Source organism: Geotrypetes seraphini, chromosome 1 (assembly GCF_902459505.1).
Source record: "Geotrypetes seraphini chromosome 1, aGeoSer1.1, whole genome shotgun sequence".
Taxonomy (NCBI): Eukaryota; Metazoa; Chordata; class Amphibia; order Gymnophiona; family Dermophiidae; genus Geotrypetes; species Geotrypetes seraphini.
Genome location: NC_047084.1, coordinates 344,520,685 through 344,541,145, shown reverse-complemented (window position 1 = coordinate 344,541,145; position 20,461 = coordinate 344,520,685). Strand labels below are relative to the sequence as shown.

At 41.4% G+C, this 20,461-nt stretch overlaps 1 protein-coding gene across 7 annotated transcripts in view; it reads left to right on the top strand.

The window, feature by feature from the left end:
• Window positions 1–16,483, top strand: part of AFF1 (AF4/FMR2 family member 1) — a 517,509-nt gene extending 501,026 nt beyond the window's left edge. For all 7 annotated transcript variants that reach the window (XM_033962847.1, XM_033962828.1, XM_033962809.1 and 4 more), the window contains one exon: window positions 11,870–16,483. In XM_033962847.1, coding sequence (XP_033818738.1) covers window positions 11,870–11,991 — 122 coding nt within the window. In that variant the 3' untranslated portion in view covers window positions 11,992–16,483. The remainder of the gene's footprint in view (window positions 1–11,869) is intronic.
• The last annotated feature ends 3,978 nt before the right edge of the window (window positions 16,484–20,461 follow it).

Genomic DNA, 20,461 nt, shown 5'->3' with positions numbered 1-20,461 from the left:
GCCAAACGCCTGCATTTCAAGTCTGAGGATTCTTTTGGCGAGGCACAGGCGCCTCAGCTGGACTCAGCAGTGACCACAGGGTGTGCATTTTCCCCTGATTTCCTTCGTCTCCTTTGGAGAGCGTGGATTTTGGACCCAGCTCATTTGATGCAGATGGTGGGCGTGTCCCCCTTTTTCCAGGCTGGTCACTCAAGTGTCAAAGGTCCTTGTGCAGAGCCCTCTCCTCTGGCTATGACTTATCTCGATTGCGTTAGTTGTCACATGGATATTATGCCTATCCTGTCTCCTGACACTATGTCTCTTTTTGGATTCTGCTGCTGCTACCCTTGCAGGCACTTATCAGTGTGATACCTCAGAGGGTCCAGATTTGGGTGAGAACCCCACCATCTGCAGACTTTTTAGGTCTGTTTCTGTCCACCCTTATATGCTGATGCCCTGAAAGGGCTTAAATTGGACTTTCAACCATCTACATCTCAGTGTTTGGTCATAGACCATTCTAATGTGCTGTCCTCAGGTTTTTTTCCATCCCACCCGCAGCTTTTCTGTCTGGTGATGGGCCAGTGGGATTCCAGACAGCTCTTTCCAATTCTAAAGCTATGGCTACACGTTCCCCACTGGCTCCTGCTGTTCAGCAGTTTTGAGCAGCCAAAGGTGGGTTCTGCCGTGGTTCAGGTCACCCAGCGCAACACCCTCCTTAGCGGTGAGAGGTATACTGCTTAATGTCTCTTAAGATTACAGAGTGCTCCTTATCTTGAAAAGGAACCGTGAGGAAGACCTTTTTGGTCAAAATATGGAGGACCGTGTTGTGTCTCTTCATTGACTAAATTGTGGATGATTTTCAATGTCTTTAAGATTGTGGATTATCTTCTTGTCTGAATAAAGTTTTCATCAACAACATCAGACTCCACAGTTTTAGTTCTGATCTTTTTACCCTTCTGTGGAGTCAGTCTTTTGTAAATAAGTATGCAGATATGTGTTTTAAGGGAAGTTAAACTTTTTAACTTCTTTTCAATTATAGTTCCATTGATACTTCAAATGTTTACAATATATCTGTTGTTTGGTTCCTCCTCCTTATTGTTTTGTTTTTCTTGCTTTGTGTATGTTTAATTGGAAACCACTGTGACTCCAGGCGGTATATTAAGTTTTTAAATAAATAAATAAAGCATGGATAGGTAATAAAACAAGAGGTTGGGGAAGGTTATCCACTTAATTACCTAGATAAAGCATATCTCTCCATAACTTCATTAAGAATCTACTCAAACTTCTATTCTAGCTAGTAGAAAGCTTTAACAAAAGTGCATCTTTAACAGAAAAGAAAATGCTGCTGTTGCTCAGTAGTGTTTCAAGTTTACTAAAATTTGTTATCCTGCTTATCAGATATTAAAGCGGCATACAAAAAAGTAAAATTATGAATAAATATAGGTTGTCAAATACAAAACTCATAGACTGATGTAAATTGTCATACAATTGGTTAGATAGGGGAAATGCAATAATTGATAGGATAGAAATATAAAAAGGGTAAATACTCGACAACAGTTGATCTTTTCAGTTACAGCTTCCCAAACCTGGAATTCCCTCCCTAGCCATCTAAGGGAAGAATCTAATATAGAAAAATTTAAAAGTAAACTGAAGACTTTTCTCTTTAAAGATGCCTTCATAAACTAATCATAAGAGGCTCTTCCACACCAACCTTTTAGTCTTTGAACTAATTTATTTTTCTTTTTACTATTTTATTGAAATAATCTTAATATTTATTTTTTTTTACTCCCCTTTCCTTACGTGTTTACCTTATTTGTTTCTTCAATTTCTACACAAATTGTAACTTTTTCCCATCTCCTCCCTATGACATTGCTGTGCAAGGCTGCCCTGTGAACTTCTAAAAGCTAAGTTACTCAGCATTTCATATTCTGCTCTTTTGACTGGTTTTCAGCATTATATCTGCTTAATTTCTCTTCTCCTCCCTGTTTCTTACTAAAAAAAATATAAAAAAGCACAAAAAAATAAATCCTTCTCTTTCCTCTGTTAAATCTTATTTCCTCTTCCTGCATTTTTATTTAAAATACTGTGTTGTAGGTGGTATAGAGCCTATATTTCTGGTGCCTGTGGCTCAGGGTGACTAAAGTAGGGAAAATCCTGTTATAAATCCTGTGTTTTAGGGTAGCACTGATAGAACCTGCAGTTTTGTTTAAAATACTGTGTTTTAGGTGGTATAGAGCCTATATTTCTGGTGCCTGTGGCTCAGGGTGACTAAAGTAGGGAAAATCCTGTTATAAATCCTGTGTTTTAGGGTAGCACTGATAGAACCTGCAGTTTTGTTTAAAATACTGTGTTTTAGGTGGTATAGAGCCTATATTTCGGTCTTACTAGTATTCAGCCATTGTTTTCTGCTGATTAGGTGGAGAAGGGAGGGGCTCTAGTTTACTTCTAAGGTTAATTGCATTATCTTTGGGACATTGCTGTGCAAGGCTGCCCTGTGAACTTCTAAAAGCTAAGTTACTCAGCATTTCATATTCTGCTCTTTTGACTGGTTTTCAGCATTATATCTGCTTAATTTCTCTTCTCCTCCCTGTTTCTTACTAAAAAAATATAAAAAAGCACAAAAAAATAAATCTTTCTCTTTCCTCTGTTAAATCTTATTTCCTCTTCCTGCATTTTTGTTTAAAATACTGTGTTTTAGGTGGTATAGAGCCTATATTTCTGTCTGGTGCCTGTGGCTCAGGGTGACTAAAGTAGGGAAAATCCTGTTATAAATCCTGTGTTTTAGGGTAGCACTGATAGAACCTGCAGTTTTGTTTAAAATACTGTGTTTTAGGTGGTATAGAGCCTATATTTCTGCCTTACTAGTAGTCTTACTTATAGTCCCACCAACCCCAGGGACCACTATTCATATATAGAGACCCATATAATCAGGACTACTCAAATCAAGTCACTTCACAACCAATCAAGATGACCTTTATTCTATGCAATCACTGTGGTGCTTTAATTCCAAGACATACTATTTGGAGGCTTAAGGCTTGCCCCATCTGTCTTCATCTTGCCAGGATTAAGGAGGAGCTCTGCAAACTTAAACAGGAATTGAATACAATTAAAGCAGCTTCCATCACTCCACAAAATCATACCAACTTACCACCTCTACCTCAAAGAATAAAACAGCCCAGGAATAAATGGGTCACAGTAGGCTCAGGAAGACTGCGACATGTAACACAGAAACATCCACCTTCACTAATATTACCTCTACAGAATTCCTTCGCTCCACTAGTGCACTGCGATACTCAGGAAAACAGAAGGGAGGTGGGACTGGAACCAATGAAGGTAACTCAAGAGAACAAGCGCACCCTAAGTACAAATAAAAAAGCCAAAAACAGAAAACTATTACTGTTGGGGGATTCCATCATCAGAGGCATTAACCTTGGAACACAGGGCGAGGAGACCAAAATAGTGAAATGTCTTCCAGGATCCTCAGCTACCAGGAGTTCCAGGCAAATACTGACTATAATTAAGGAAGAAACTAAGGATTTTAACACTGATGTTGTTATCCATCTGGGAACAAATGTGGTGACGGAACCCACAAGGGAAAAAGCGATATTGGATCTGGTCTTCACAAATGGAGAGAGTATCTCTAATGTTCGAGTGGATGCTCATCAAATGGTTTGGTTTGATATAACGGCTAAAGTGGAGAGCGGCCGCACGATACTTAAAGTCCTAGATTTCAAACGTACGGACTTTAATGCAATGGGAAAGTACCTGAAGAAAGAGCTGTTAGGATGGGAGGACATAAGAGAAGTGGAAAGACAGTGGTCAAAGCTGAAAGGAGCGATAAAAATGGCTACGGACCTTTATGTGAAGAAAATCAATAAAAACAAGAGAAAAAGAAAGCCGATATGGTTCTCCAACCTAGTGGCTGAGAAAATAAAGGCGAAAGAGTTGGCGTTCATGAAATATAAAAAACCCCAAGAAGAGGAGAGCAGAAAGGACTACAGGGTGAAACTGAAAGAAGCCAAGAGAGAGATACGTTTGGCGAAGGCACAGGCGGAAGAACAAATGGCTAAAAATGTAAAAAAGGGAGATAAATAATTTTTCAGATATATTAGTGAAAGGAGGAAGATAAAAAATGGAATTGCTAGGCTAAAAGATGCTGGGAACAAATATGTGGAGAGTGATGAGGAGAAAGCAAATGTGCTAAACAAATACTTCTGTTCTGTGTTCACAGAAGAAAATCCTGGAGAAGGACCGAGATTGTTTGGCAAAGTTACACGAAAAAATGGAGTAGATTCTGCGCCGTTCACGGAGGAGGGTGTTTATGAGCAACTTGAAAAACTGAAGGTGGACAAAGCGATGGGACCAGACGGGATCCATCCCAGGATACTAAGGGAGCTCAGAGAGGTTCTGACGAGTCCTATTAAAGACTTGTTCAACAAATCTCTGGAGACGGGAGTGATTCCTGGGGATTGGAGGAGAGCGGATGTGGTCCCTATTCATAAAAGTGGTCACAGGGATGAAGCAGGAAACTACAGGCCGGTGAGCCTCACTTCAGTTGTTGGAAAAATAATGGAAGTGTTGCTGAAAGAAAGGATAGTGTATTTCCTTGAATCTAATGGGTTACAGGATCCGAGGCAACATGGCTTTACAAAAGGTAAATCGTGCCAAACAAACCTGATTGAATTTTTTGATTGGGTGACCAGAGAGCTGGATCGAGGACATATGCTAGATGTAATTTACTTGGATTTCAGCAAAGCCTTTGATACAGTTCCTCATAGGAGGCTGTTGAACAAACTTGAAGGGCTGAAGTTAGGACCCAAAGTGGTGAACTGGGTCAGAAACTGGCTGTCGGACAGACGCCAGAGGGTGGTGGTAAATGGAAGTCGCTCGAAGGAAGAAAAGGTGACTAGTGGAGTCCCTCAGGGTTCGGTGCTGGGGCCAATCCTGTTCAATATGTATGTAAGTGACATTGCTGAAGGGTTAGAAGGAAAAGTGTGCCTTTTTGCAGATGATACCAAGATTTGTAACAGAGTAGACACCGAAGAGGGAGTGGAGAATATGAAAAAGGATCTGCAAAAGTTAGAGGAATGGTCTAATGCCTGGCAACTAAAATTCAATGCAAAGAAATGCAGAGTAATGCATTTGGGGATAAATAATAGGAAGGAACCGTATATGCTGGGAGGAGAGAAGCTGATATGCTCGGATGGGGAGAGGGACCTTGGGGTGATAGTGTCCGAAGATCTAAAGGCGAAAAAACAGTGTGACAAGGCAGTGGCTGCTGCCAGAAGGATTCTGGGCTGTATAAAGAGAGGCGTAGTCAGTAGAAGGAAGAAGGTGTTGATGCCCCTGTACAGGTCATTGGTGAGGCCCCACTTGGAGTATTGTGTTCAGTTTTGGAGACCGTATCTGGCGAAAGACGTAAGAAGACTTGAGGCGGTCCAGAGGAGGGCGATGAAAATGATAGGAGGCTTGCGCCAGAAGACGTATGAGGAGAGACTGGAAGCCCTGAATATATATACCCTAGAGGAAAGGAGAGACAGGGGAGATATGATTCAGACGTTCAAATACTTAAAGGGTATTAACGTAGAACAAAATCTTTTCCAGAGAAAGGAAAATGGTAAAACCAGAGGACATAATTTGAGGTTGAGGGGTGGTAGATTCAGGGGCAATGTTAGGAAATTCTACTTTACGGAGAGGGTGGTGGATGCCTGGAATGCGCTCCCGAGAGAGGTGGTGGAGAGTAAAACTGTGACTGAGTTCAAAGTAGCGTGGGATGAACACAGAAGATTTAGAATCAGAAAATAATATTAAATATTGAACTAGGCCAGTTACTGGGCAGACTTGCACGGTCTGTGTCTGTGTATGGCCGTTTGGTGGAGGATGGGCAGGGGAGGGCTTCAATGGCTGGGAGGGTGTAGATGGGCTGGAGTAAGTCTTAACAGAGATTTCGGCAGTTGGAACCCAAGCATAGTACTGGGTAAAGCTTTGGATTCTTGCCCAGAAATAGCTAAGAAGAAGAAAAAAAAAAAAAAAATTTAAATCTAATCAGGTTGGGCAGACTGGATGGACCATTCGGGTCTTTATCTGCCGTCATCTACTATGTTATGTTACTATGTTATGTTCCTAGTCTTGTTAAATTTGTCAATAGTCTTGTTAGTCTTATTTACTGTATTACCCCCCTTATATTGTAATTTTATCAGTATGTACATCGCTTAGAATTTAGATTAAGCGATTAATCAAATTATTATTAAACTTGAAACTTGAATAGGGAGGGAACAAATTGTGGAGTGGTGGGGGCGATCTGCTCCAGGTTCAGATGATACAGGGGTGCTCTGGTCCCTTCCCCACTGCTGCAGCCTGCAATGTTCGGGCTGGCAAAAGCACCAGTTAGCTAGAAGTACTGCATTGGGCGGCCCAGAAACTTTTCCTCTGCTGGGACAGGATGTTGAAGCAGAGGGAGAAAGTGTCTGAGGCAGTATGTTCAGTAAACTGAGACTGCTGGTGGCCAAAGAGTACAAGTGGCAGTCTGCTGGGAGGAGAAGAAAGAGAGTGGTATCCATTGAGGGGGGGGGATGCCACACCCGATTGGGGGGAGTGGTAAGGGAGAAAGCTACCAAGTTTGGATGGAGAAGGAAGACAAAAGAAAGGGGGATAGGAGATGGGAGAGACCCACGACATCACAGCATGGAGGGGGGAAGAAGAGGACAGAGATGCCAGAGCATGGAGGGGAGGGAGATGTCAGAACATGGGGGGAGAGGGGGTGGAGACAGAGAATAGAGATAAAAATGGAAAGAGGAGTGAAGATGGAATGCATCATGTAAAAAGGAGAGATGGGGGCACAGGCTGAATGGAAGGGACAGAGAAAGAACAGGGACAGGCACCTATATGCCATTATAAAATTGCTTCCTTGAAAGCTCCTACACCATTAGACCTTCTCAGAGGCAGGCATAACTATTACATCTAACTTTGTACTAATACAGCATATCACATACATATGCATTTTGCAATTCTATTCCCCCTCCCTTCTGCCCATCCTCTGAATTTGGAGACACCTGTACTTATACAACATAAAGGTATTTGCTACCTACGTATTGGTAGGTATGCACATGGCTGACAGCTTTTGCATATCCAGCTGCTCGTGGATTATACACCCAACAGGTTCCCTAGATATCTGTAGTGTCTCAGCAATTGTTTTAGCTGATATTTGCTGATCTGCCAAAATCAGGTCATGAACATAGTCAACAATTTCAGGAACTGACACTGTTTGGGGCTCCCGGACCTTGCTCCATCTTCGGTTTCAAAATCTCCATGCTGAAAGTTTGCACACCACTTCACTGTGGAATATGATGGGAATTTGTCACTCAATGTTTGAATCATGCATTCATGGATTTCCTTTGGAGTTTTCTTCTGCAGGAATAGGAACTTCATGATGGCTCAGAGTTCCACACTTGAAAATTCCACATCTTTCTTTGATGTGGTTAAATCAATGATCTGAAACAATGTCAAAATATGGCATTTCATTTCTGCAAATTGGCACTTTGTAAAATAAAATAACACTGCAGCTAAAGTGGCAAAATAATGCTCAGAAACCTAACTTTTTATGTAGCCTTCAGTCCATAATGCTACTCCCACTGCCCTAGCCAGCAGATTAACTATTCCCCTTAACTCAGTGGTCTCAAAGTCGCGGCCCACCAGGTATTATTTTGAGGCCCTCGGTATGTTTATCATAATCACAAAAGTAAAATAAAACAGTTTCTTGATCATGTGTCTTTTTAGCTATAAATTACAATATTATTATTAAGACATAGCCAAAAGGAAAGATTTATAAACTATAAAGAGTTTTACGTCATGCAAAATTGTCATTTCTTTAATAAGACATTAACTATTTTTTCTGAGGCCCTCCAAGTACCTACAAATCCAAAATGTGGCCCTGCAAAGGGTTTGAGTTTGAGACCACTGCCCTAATTGTATCCATGGCATCCTGCTTATCATAGAAACATAGAAAAAAACAGCAGAAAAGGGCTATAGCCCACCAAGTCTGCCCATTCCAAGTATCCCCTCTCCTGAATTTACTCCCTTAAAGATCCCACGTGAGTATCCCATTTTCTCTTAAAATCCGTCACGCTGCTGGCCTTTATCACCTGGAGTGGGAGTCTGTTCCAATGATCCACTACTCTTTCGGTGAAGAAGTACTTCCTGGAGTCGCCATGAAACTTCCCTCCCCTGATTTTCAGCGGATGCCCTCTGGTGGTCGAGGGTCCCATGAGCCAGAAGATATCATCTTCTGGCTCGATGAGTCCCGTGATGTACTTGTATGTTTCAATCATATCTCCCCGTTCTCTTCTTTCCTCAAGTGAGTACAGCCGCAATTTTTTAAATCTTTCTTCATACGTGAGATCCTTGAGCCCCCAAGACCATCCTGATGGCCGTTCGCTGAACCGACTTAATCCTCAGCATGTCCTTTCGGTAGTGTGGTCTCCAAAACTGAACACAGTACACCAAGTGAGGCCTCACCATGGCTCTATACAACGGCATCATAACTTCAGGTCTCCTGCTGACGAAACCTCTGCGGATACACCCCATCATTTGTCTTGCCCTGGAGGAAGCCTTCTCCACTTGATTGTCAACCTTCATGTCCTCACTAATGATCACCCCTAGGTCGCGTTCCGCCGTGGTCCTAACCAAGGTCTCACCATTTAGTACATAAGTTCTACGTGGGTTTCTCTTACCCAGGTGCATTATCTTGCATTTTTTAGCATTGAAGCCTAGCTGCCAAGTAGTTGACCATTGTTCCAGCAACAGTAGGTCATGTTCATATTATCAGGTAATAAGCTTTTGCCTACTATGTTGCAAAGTTTGGCGGCGTCGGTGAACAGTGATACCCTTCCTCTAAGTCCTTGCATCATATCTCTTATGAATAAGTTAAATAGAATTGGGCCCAGGACCGAGCCCTGCGGCACTCCACTGATCACGTCCGATGCTTCGGATAGGGTACCGTTCACCACCACCTTCTGAAGTCTACCGTTCAGCCAATCCACAACCCATGTAGTTAGAGTGTCTCCTAATCCTATCGATTTCAGCTTGTTCAGTAATCTTCGATGAGGGACGCTATCAAATGCTTTACTGAAGTCCAAATATACCACGTCCAGTGACTCTCCAGCGTCCAGTTGTCTAGTAACCCAGTCAAAAAAGCTAATCAGATTAAATTGGCAGGATCTACCCTGGGTGAACCCGTGTTGGTGTGGATCACGCAGTTTTTCTTCGTCTAGGATTGTGTCAAGATTCTGTTTGATCAGTGTTTCCATGAGATTGTAAGCTCCTTTGAGCAAGGACCGTCTCCTTCGTGACTGTACAGCACTGAAATGTGTATGTCTGGTAGCGCCATAGTAATAGTAGAAGTAGAATTTTGGAAGTTGGTTGGGCTGACAAATTTTCAGCACTCCCTCATATGACCTGCTTCATTTCTTTCTCCTCTACTGTACTTTCCAACCACTGCATCTTCAGATAAACTTTTGCATTAAAATCCCCCATAACGACCAATAGATCTTGTTTCAGCAATTGCATTTTGAAGTTGTTCATAGAACAATTCTACATCCTCATCTTCTATTTTTCTCTCTAAATTAGAGGTACTGTGATAGAAATCTAGTTTATGAATGGCGTAAATTGAATTGACCATTATTTTTTGTTCCTGTGCAGAAAAATTACCACCATGATTTAGGGATTTGTCACTCATGATAACAAACTAATCACAAAGGGGCTGATTCTATAAATTGCGCCTAAATTGGCCAGTGCCTAAAAATAATGGCACCAGCTGCATGTCGATCACATTTAAGGCACCATTTACAGAATCACGGCTAGTGGCACCTATGTAAAAACGTAGGTGCCTGAAATGTAGGCAAGGGTTTCAAAGGCCTACATTTTAGGCGCCTAAGTTTTCATAGGATCACACTTAACGGTGCTTAAGTTGCACTCTGCCCATAGAAACGCCCATTTAGGCATTAGGTGCCGCTAAGAAACATGCAATAGGTACCTGTTGCCCAATGTTTTTAGCAGTTATTGAACTTAAGGATATATTACCAACTAAGTTAGGCATCCTTTAGAGCAGGGGTGCCCACACTTTTTGTGCTTGCGAGCTACTTTTAAAATGACCAAGTCAAAATGATCTACCAACAATAAAATTAAAAAAAAAAACACAACGCACACTGTACGCATACAATTGTTAATTATCATTCCTATTCTGGGGTTTTTTCAAAGAGGTCAAAGGAGATGACTCTATGCACTGTCACCTCAGTAACAACCATACAAAAATAGACAAATACCCACCCCCTCCCTTTTTACTAAATCACGATAGCAGTTTTTAGCGCAGGGAGCTGCGCTGAATGCCCAGCGCTGCTCTCGACGCTCATAGGCTCCCTGCGCTAAAAACCTCTATTGCGGTTTAGTAAAAGGGGACCATATTGTAAAATATAGAGAGCAGATATAAATTCAGACACATTTTGATCACTAAATTTAAAATAAAATCATTTTTTCTACCTTGTCTGGTGATTTCATGAGTCTCTGGTTGCACTTTCTTCTTCTGACTGTGCATCCAATCTTTCTTCCCTTCTTTTAGCCTGTATGCTTCCTCTCTTCCTGACCTCATTCCCCCCCCAATGTTTTCTTCTTCTCTCCTTGCCCTCTCTTTCTTTCTCTCTTCATGCCCCCATTCTTTTTTTCTGTTTCTCTTCTTTCCTTCTGTCTCCCTGCCTGCCCTCTTTCTCCCTCCCTGCCCACCCACAAGCCACTGCTTCTGCCGCTGCCATCGGATAACAGGCCCCCAAAGCCGCCCGCCGCCGGCTAAGCTCTCCTTGCTTCGGGCCCACCAGCATTCCTCTCCCCGACGTCAATTTTGCCGTCGGAGAGGAAGTTCCGCTGGCCAGAACTTCCTCTCCGACGGCACAATTGAGGTCGGGAAGAGGAAGGCTGATCGGCCCAAGATCGACATTTTGGGAAAAATGCTGCCGGGTCCTGCCTTTGAGGAAACAGAAAGTAGGCAGGACCTGGCAGCAAGAAGAGCAAATCGCAAGCTTCACTGACCTGTCTCCCGCTTTAGCCCGCGAACAGGGCTCTAACATGTGCGTGCCAGCTTCACTTCTTACCCCCTCCCCCTCCCCGGACATAACTTCCGGTTTCAGAGGGAAGCGAAGGGAAGCCGGTACAAGCACATGTTAGCCCCCGGAGCATAAGTTCTCCAAGCCTTTTTTGTTTTTTTTTTTTTAATGTTGAGCAGCGGAGGCAGCAGCAGAATTCAGGAGCAGGCCAGTCAGGAGGGGAAAAAAGAGAAGGGAAGAAGGGAACCCGTTCCGCGATCGACTGGGGTCGCCTGAGCGAGCGACCTGTCGATCGCGATCGACGCGTTGGGCACCCCTGCTTTAGAGAATCTGGCCCAAAATTCCTTCAGTCTTTACTGTCAAAATATATTGATCATTCTGCTTCTGTAATGCTTCAAGGAAGTAGTACACATTTTATTTTATTTTTTTAATATTAGTAAAAGAACGTTAATAGAAGGGCAGAATGATAGTAAAAGTTATTCATATACCCCACCAAACTACCCTTTCTGATCTAATCTCACTATTACCAGAAGTTTTGAAGAAAATTAAATGGCCACAAATATTAAATCCTTTTTCAGTTGGTTCTGTTTGTAGACTAAAAGTATATGGGTTTACTCAATACACCAGTACAATAAAGTTTTAACGTACACAGAAAAAAATATTAGCCATGCTAAACTATTTTAATTAGAAAATATCTTAAATATGTAGTAGAAATTCAGACACGTCACTGAGTTTTGGCATGTACTTGAACTTAATAATTTGTCTTCTTTTTTTCTTTCCTATTACCCCACTCACTATAGAATTCTTTGTGGAGCTCAGCACAGTTGTGTGTCCTCTGGCACTGAACAGCAGTATGACTGAACTAGTACGCTATACTAGACAGGGTTTACAGTGGCTGAGACTGGAAGTAAGCACACCATGAATGATGCTTAAAGGTTATTGCCTTCAGAACGTGTTTGCACTTTGGAGTCCCCAGAAACACTGGCAAGCAAGATAGTTGGACACAAATGAGTTGTGAATGGAAGAATGTTATTGAGGAAAATGATCTGCCTCCACTGGAAGCTGTTTTGACATTTTGTTCCCTATGAATGTTGGTGGATAATGTGATAGAGTTGAAGCGAGAAGGCTTCAGAGCTGATGATGCCTTTCTTTTAGGACAAGTGCAATTGCTGTCTCATCGGGTCAGTGTACAGATGGTCTTCAGACATTTCAAATATAATCAGTAACCAGCAGGATGAAACAAATTGGAACTATTAGAAAAGAAAATACCTTAAAAAGAATCAAAATCTAAGAATTTAACATCTCAGATGCATGATCTGGAAAACAAGAGGATGATGCTGAACATACCAAATTTCTTCTGGAGGGCTTATTTTTTCCTATCGTGGGAGGATATATCGCCAAACAGCATTAAGTTAGACATTAAGTGGGTGAAGCAGACCCAGTTTCTCTGTATTCAGCCCTGCTCTGCTTTTCCAGCAGTACAATATTTCATTAGAAAGCAAGTATTGTAGTCCAGGTGAATTAATTACTACTGCCCTTTTGTGTACTACAAATCCATTTCAGCCACCATTGTTTTCATTTGGGAATTGTGATGGTTTATGTAAACACCCTCCCCTCCCCTATGCCCTCCCCCCACCCCACTTTCCCACACATCCCTTAAAAGAAAAAAAATCATGACCTTGGTTACTTGTAAACTTGCCCATAGCCATGCAGTCTTTCTTCTAGTCTTTCACCACAGCGGTCCACATTCTTAATCCAATTCACCATATATTTAAAAGAATGAGTCCTGCTCTATGGTCATAGGGTATTATGATTTTATTATAACTGGAATGTAAAAAATTGTGGACCCAGTGGAGAGATGCTCCAGATTGGTTTTCATGACTGTGTGCTTGTAGTGGCTTATTTCCTGAACTAAAGGGACTAGACATATCTTCTGTTTTTATTGCCTAAGAAAATCTCCTTTGCTCTAATATATTTTAAAATAGCACTAACTTTTGCATTATAAGCTTACAATACTTTTTCATTGAGTGATGAGAGAGAATCCTGTGCACTTTTGTCTATTAATTTATTTTAAATCTGTTCTTCTCAATTAAATGGAGTGACCATAAATCCATTGTATCAAAACAAGTGTGCCTTAGTGTTGGCCTTCTCAGCCAGCACTTATTTCTTAGCTACAAATAGAAACTCAGATGGTAGATGTTTTAAAATGAATTGGGCATGTACATATGAGTCTGTATGTATTCACATGGACCACATTGAAATGAGTTTCATTTGTAAAGAATGTGGAATGGCTTTAAGTCTTATTGATTGAAAGGTTTTGCCTTCCAACAACTGTTGCCTTCATAATACCCCTGACAAAATCTGGAACTTTCTGGAAAACTCAGTATGCAAACCTTTTACACACTATCCAAAATGGCAGTATGGCATTATGCCAAAATGAGTCGAGTGTAAAAGTTTTGCAGGCTGAGCTTTCAAAAAAGTTCTAGATTTCATCAGTGCAAGGTTTCTGCATGAAAATGATCTCTTGAGAGTTTGAATCTTGTTGCCTGAAATCTTGTAAATTAGTAAAAGCAGAGCAGAAAGCTTTTTTGCTGCCTTGCCTCCTTTCATACTCTTCTCATGAGCACTAAAAGGTTATTAGTGTGTATACCATTTGCTTGTTATAATCTGCATCTTACTTAGATATTCAGGGGAAGCACACCATCAGAGGAAGTTGCAGGGTTGTTGTTTTTTTCTCTCAATTTTTCTCTTTTTTTTCCTTTATGGAGAGAAATGTAACAGGTTTGAACTAAAGTTCTGGTATGAGGCCTTTCCACATTAATGGTAGGTAGGAGAAGGGATGTCTTAAAGATTAGTCTCATGTATTTTGAACTATTCACCTATAATTGAGTTGGCTGAAGATATGAGTGTAGTGAGTATATCCTAGATGTACATCACAGAATTTCTGTTTAAAAAGTATATGCAAGGTTGTATAGGAAAGCCAGAGCAGTACCTTCTATTTGGTTAGTGGGTTTTGGTTTTTTTCACTTCCAGTGTACAGTCTTGATACAAAAATTCAAGGAGCAAAACCAATAACTGCTTGAATGCAGATTCATTATACAGTTGTCATTCAGCCAAACTATACTGAAAGAAAACAAGCTGTGACCAAGTTCACCATAGAACAAAATAACCATTCATCTTTTAATATGAAAATGTGGCCCAAAATATCCCAGGGTAAATGAGAAGTTTTTAAAAAGTAATATCAAATCTGATCTGTTCAGTGGCTTATTACTTATCCTAGATACAAAAAAAATACAGGCAAAGTTTTTTTTCAAAGTTATAATATATTTTTACATATTTTTGTTCCCAGGAAATATTCCTGGAATCATAAGAAATGTCAGGAGGTACTGCTGAGTTCCTAACATACACGTTAACTGGGGTTAACTAACACTCATGTTTCAAACTGTAGGGTTTCGCATAAGAATGGGGTTGTAAATAACTTGTACCTATTACATGCCTGACCCCCGTTTTAAAATATTTAAGTTATAAAAAAATAATAAGGATAAATAGATATTATAAAATAACTTTGAAATAAAACTAAATAAGTGGTGATAAGGACTTTGGGCGCTTAAACGCTAGTAGTTTCTATGGTTGAAATAAAAGAACTTTTCATCTATTTTTATTTAGAAATCCTAAATTAATCTATTTAAAATCTAAAATGATGCTTAGTTTCTAAGCTGCCATTATTTAATGATCGCTGTGGTTGGATATGTCTAGTGAAGAATTTACAGTATGTCAAAGTTTCACTACTTTTTCTTGGTTCCCTGTGCAAATTTGAAGTCTAAGAAATTATAGGTCATAAGGCAGGCGGGAAGGGGCATCAGGAAGTCCAATCTCCTTGGCACTTTACCTGCTAGATTCCCTTCTTTTATAAGCCATTACACATACAACTCAGGGATGTCAATAGTGGACATGTCAATTTCATAATTTTGAAATGACTGATTTATGGGAAACTGTACTACATATGAATGAGCAGGCTAACCTAATTTATTTTTAAGGTCAAAACCATATTAATAGATAAGAGTTGCACTTCAGGATTATGATGGGATACATAGGAATTCATGGATTTCAAATAAATCATGTTCTTGCCCTTGGGAGGTAATTTTTGGAACCTCAGGGCCCAAACATTCCTGTTGTCAACCCATTTATTAATATAAATCCTGATGCCTCTCAATTTCTTTCCTTGCGCTTTCTTTTTCTTGCAGTTTTGTTATTTAATATCTGTGTTCTGAACCTTTCTAGACTTGCTTTTTGCTTTACTCAGATCCCAGTAAGATATTATGATAGAGTATAACTTCTTTACACTAAATTGTTATACTTGAAATCTGGAGCTCTTCACAGAGACCCTGGGTTTTTACAACACAGTGGGCCCATGCAATGGCATTTTTAAGCTCATTTATTGTTGCAGATTTCTGTAAAAGGATGTGATTTAAAAGCCCAGCACCTCTCTACAGACCAACCCCCCCCCCTCATGATTTTTCAGGTCTTCATCCAGAAGAAAGGGGGAGGCCAAGTAAAAGAAGAGAAAGTTGCTAAAGTTATCTTGAGCCACAGGAGTAAACTAGACAAGCTCCAGGCTGCTGATTTAATAAATATTAAAATATAAACAACTTAAGAAATCAGGAAATAGATGTACCAGGAGGGAATGAAAAAAAGACATCAGTAAGATGATTAACAACCTGTAGCTCAGGAAACTACTGAATAATTATTTTCTTGGGGCTGGGGAGGGGCAGTGTGGTAAGAAAATGTCACCTCACCGGCAAGGGCTTGCATGCAGGCTGTAGTCCTAGGCCACCATATATGGGTATATCTGGGAATTGATGGCGGAAGCAAACAGAGGTGATGATGGAGTGAACATTTCTAAAAGCTACCATTAAACATTGAGCATTTAGATGAGGCAGAACCACACCAAATTGCATACATTTAATTTTAAGCTGCTTCCTCCCATTTCCATTACAGCCTGATGTCCTGTTTTGATTTTGTTATAAATTCAGGACAAATTCCAGAATGCTTTGATGGATAGAAGTTTAAAGCTATATCCTGCCTTACTTCAATAAACCAAAGCACTGCTTTCTTTGTTTCCTTTATCTAGCAGTTAACTAGCAATTAGTCTGATGCAAATGTATACAGGGGCCTTCAAGTATTTATGTTTCAGGCTCTGGCGCTTCTTCCACCATCCTGCCACTTATTAAAAATACATTTGTTGTTAAAGTGGTATTGGGAATTTGCATATTAGTATGCATAGTCTTCATTTATATTAATGCTAAATATATTTGTTTAAATCCTTAAATGCACTCCTCCATAAGTGTGACTAAAATAACATTCGCACTAACGCTGGTAAAGGAATAATAAAGCTACTTTAAATGCCTTTTAACCTTAAGTAGTGCTCAGACTCCAAGATGGATCGTAAGAACTCAATATGGGGACAAGCCCCTGTAGAGATTCCTATGGTATCTATCATTGCACCATTGTACAGTTAAAGGTGATTCAAAGCGCTATTTGAAAAGTACTCGTATATTTCCCTAGTCCATATAGAAAGAAATAATGTCCAACTATAAAGTAACTTCAAAATTGTGACTTCAAAACACCACCAGAAGCATCAAGACACGTATCATTGAACATTTGAGTAAAATCAGAAGGGGAAACATGAGTGCCCCTCTTGTTCATCATTGGCATGCCATACCACACCAGCTACAGGATTTACAGTTCGTTGTTTTAGAGGTGGCTCATTGTAACAGGGGGGGAAATGCCCAAGCCTGGCTGTGGAAACATGAACAAAGTTGGATATTCCACTGGCAGACGGTGTCTCCTGCTGGTTTAAACAAAGAAGTGGAGTGGTGGGCGTTTCTCCACTAGGTGATTGACACTTCTTCCATTGCATAAATACCGGGCGCTCAGCTGAGCGCTTACGTCACAGGAAATAGAAAAATTACTCTTTGAACCAGGTATCCAGCCGTCAGCGCCGTGAGCGTTGTATTGTAATAGACAATTTATCTGTATTTTCAGCACTACAATTACATGCACTATGTTTTGTTTTTGTGTGTTTAGGACACGTATTGCGTTGAACTTTTCCAGCAATTTAGCGGGTTCTCTGAGGAAGCCAGGGCAGCGAAACGCGTCAGAACCCAGCTGAACTCACGCTGTTGGCATTTTTCAAGCTAAGTCTATTTTTGAAGTCACAATTTTGAAGTTACTTTATAGTTGGACATTATTTCTTTCTATATGGAGTAGGGAAATATATGAGTACTTTTCAAATAGCGCTTTGAATCACCTTTAACTGTACAATGGTGCAATGATAGATACCATAGGAATCTCTACAGGGGCTTGTCCCCATATTGAGTTCTTACGATCCATCTTGGAGTCTGAGCACTACTTAAGGTTAAAAGGCATTTAAAGTAGCTTTATTGTTCCTTTACCAGCGTTAGCGCATTATTGACCTTTAGGAACTTTTTTCTTTTGAATTTTCCCAGTCGTTTACATTGAGACTAAAATAACATTGCCATTTTTTTTTTTAACATGTGAGGAAGGTGCTCATCAGTTCTTGAAACCATAAATGTATGCACTGCCTTGTAATGTTTGCAGCGGCAGTGAGTTTAGGGTGTAAGGCTTTTAAGTAGATTTTTCTAACTTCCGATTAAAGTGGGCACTGGCCCCTTTATTTATTTATTTTTTCTATACTGGCACTATCTGAGAGCTCTTTGTTTACTTTCTGTTTTCTGCTAATTCTAGAGATCTCAACATGTGCTTTGTAGAGAAAATGTTGCAGCATATTGGTTGCAATTTCCAACATGCAGTGCCTCTATAAAATGAATACAATATCACTTATAGTCCAGTCACACAGAATACTTTCTTAAGTGCCTATGGCCCATAGGCACTTAAGAAAGTATTCTGTGTGACTGGACTATAAGTGATATTGTATAGATTAATAAATAAAGAACAAGAACACTGTATTAAGGATGGCTCAGATGCATGCGAGTCTATAAAATGGAAGCATCTAACTAACTATATAAAAGAGCAGCAGGAAACAAAGAGAGAGAGATTCATTTACCTAGTATTGGCTAAGTTGCTTAAAAACAACCCTATAGGATAATGTTGGAGTTATTGTTTTTGTTTTGTTTTTAATGACAGCCTACTTCCATTTTGTCTTGTGCCTTTTCTTCTTACTGTGCAGATATTGAGGCAATTTAGAGATTAACAGACTTGTTCCAATAATGGCTTTGCTCGCCACATTCATCTCTTGTTATATATCAGCAAAGACTTTAGGTGAAAGGTACACAATACCTGTTTGCAAGGGCAACAGACAAGTCTGGTTTTCCTGGAAACCAAACTATGCAAACGAACCTGGCTTTCAAACCAAATGAATGTGGATATGCCTGACTATTCCTTGTGGAACTCCTAGACAGGCCTTTTTACAGGAATCAATGTTGGGCAGCTGTGTTGCGAGTTTGTTCCATGCAATGGACAGGAAGAAGAAGTAAATTACAAAGAAGGAGAGTAACTGTCTACACTTGAACAGTAGAAGAACCTAAGAGAAGTGAGCAAGTAAAAATAGAAAATTCACTTACACTTGTTGAATTACATCTGTAAGATTTGTGAACATTGGAGTTTAATTGTGAAAAATGTATAAAGCCTATTGCCATTACAGTTTCTACAATATTGTACAGGGGATTATACCTGGTGATAGATGTTTTAAAAAGAAATAATAAATGCAGATGCACTTTTTTATTTTGCTACAAATTCTAAATCCCAAATTGGAAAAAAACTGACACTGAAATAGATCATTACACAGTAAAGGTTATACGGAGTTATTAGTTCTAGAAGAGAGACAAAGGTAATAGGATGCTAAAGGCCTTTGACTTTTAAATAATAAGAGAATTGTAAGGCTTTAAATCAGGGGTGTCCAACCTTTTTTCTTCCCTGGGCAGCATAGGCCGAAAAAAATGTTTCTGGGGCTGCACAAATGCGCAAACGCTGCAGCAAGACAAAGGAGGGAGCCAGCAAAATGGTAAACACCCAGGGGCAGCAAAGGAAAACACTGCATCGCCCTCGGCCAGGGCCGCACAAAATACTTAACGGGGCCGCAGGTTGGACACCCCTGCTTTAAATAATCTCTCCAGATTTCATTACGGTGAATTTGAAGCTGGAACCGTTGTGACCACAGAAAAATAAGGAGCTCCCTCCAACTAATACAACAGAAATTACTGAAAGGCAAATTATCCCAGGACAAGCAGGCATGATATTCTCACATGTGGGTGACGTCATCTACGGAGCCCCGCGCGGACAGCTTTTCAAGCAAACTTGATTGAAGTTTCAAGTTTGCACACTGCACCATGCATGTGCTAGCCTTCCTGCCCACTAGAGGGCGCATCCCCACCTCGTGGTCCTCAGTTCAATTTCATCCGCGGAGCCAGAAGCCCTGTGGAAAATTGTGCTCTGCTTTTGCCTTCTGTCGCCGCGGCTGTGTCCTACTTTCGACGCGGTCGCTGCGTTTTGTTGTTTTCTTATTTGATTGTTCGTTCTTCTAAAAAAAAAAAAGGTTTATTTTTTCGGTAGCTCCGGGGGCTCCCGGTAGCCGCGGCCGTGGGACCTCGCCTGTTCTCGACCGCTTTTTGGGCCCATGTCCCGGCCCGTGATGGGATTTAAGAAGTGCGGTCGGTGCGACCGACTCTTGTCGATTACTGATCCTCACCGGTGCTGTTTGAGGTGTTTGGGGCCCCAGCACCCGACAGACTCTTGTGCCAGGTGTGCCACTTTTCAGAAGCGGGCTCTCAAACGTCGCAAGGCCCGCATGGCGGAACTTTTCGCCGTTGAGTCCCCGACCGGGAAGGCCTCGAGTTCGGCCTCGGCTTCGGCCCCGGCCTTGACCTCGGCCTCGGGCCCCTCGGCTTCGCATCGACCTTCGGCCCCGCCGAAGCCTGTTGCCTCGTCCAAGCCGACCTCGGGTAAGTCTCCACTTCCCTCCTCAACTCCAGGTTCGACTAAGAAGCCATCCTCGGGCTCTTCGACGGCGGGAGGGTCTGCCTCCGCCCAGCCCAAGGTATCAAAGTCGATTGCCCTGAGGGAATACTCGAGACCGAGGTCGCCCTCTGAGGAGCATCGACAGGTGTTACCACCGGGGATGACGATCCCGGCCTTCCAGGACTTACTCCGGGCTTTGATCGCCTCGGAGCTGTCCGAGGCCATTGAGCACCTGCAGCAGGCTTCGACCTCGACTGCTTCGGTCTCGGCTGCCCCGCAGTTGGCGACCTCGGCCTCGGGCGCTTCGGCCCCCGAGGTTCGTACTGCCTCGCCCTCGGCCTTGCCCTCGGATCCGGCATCGGTGGGACTACCTGAGCGTAGCGTGCGGCCCCGTG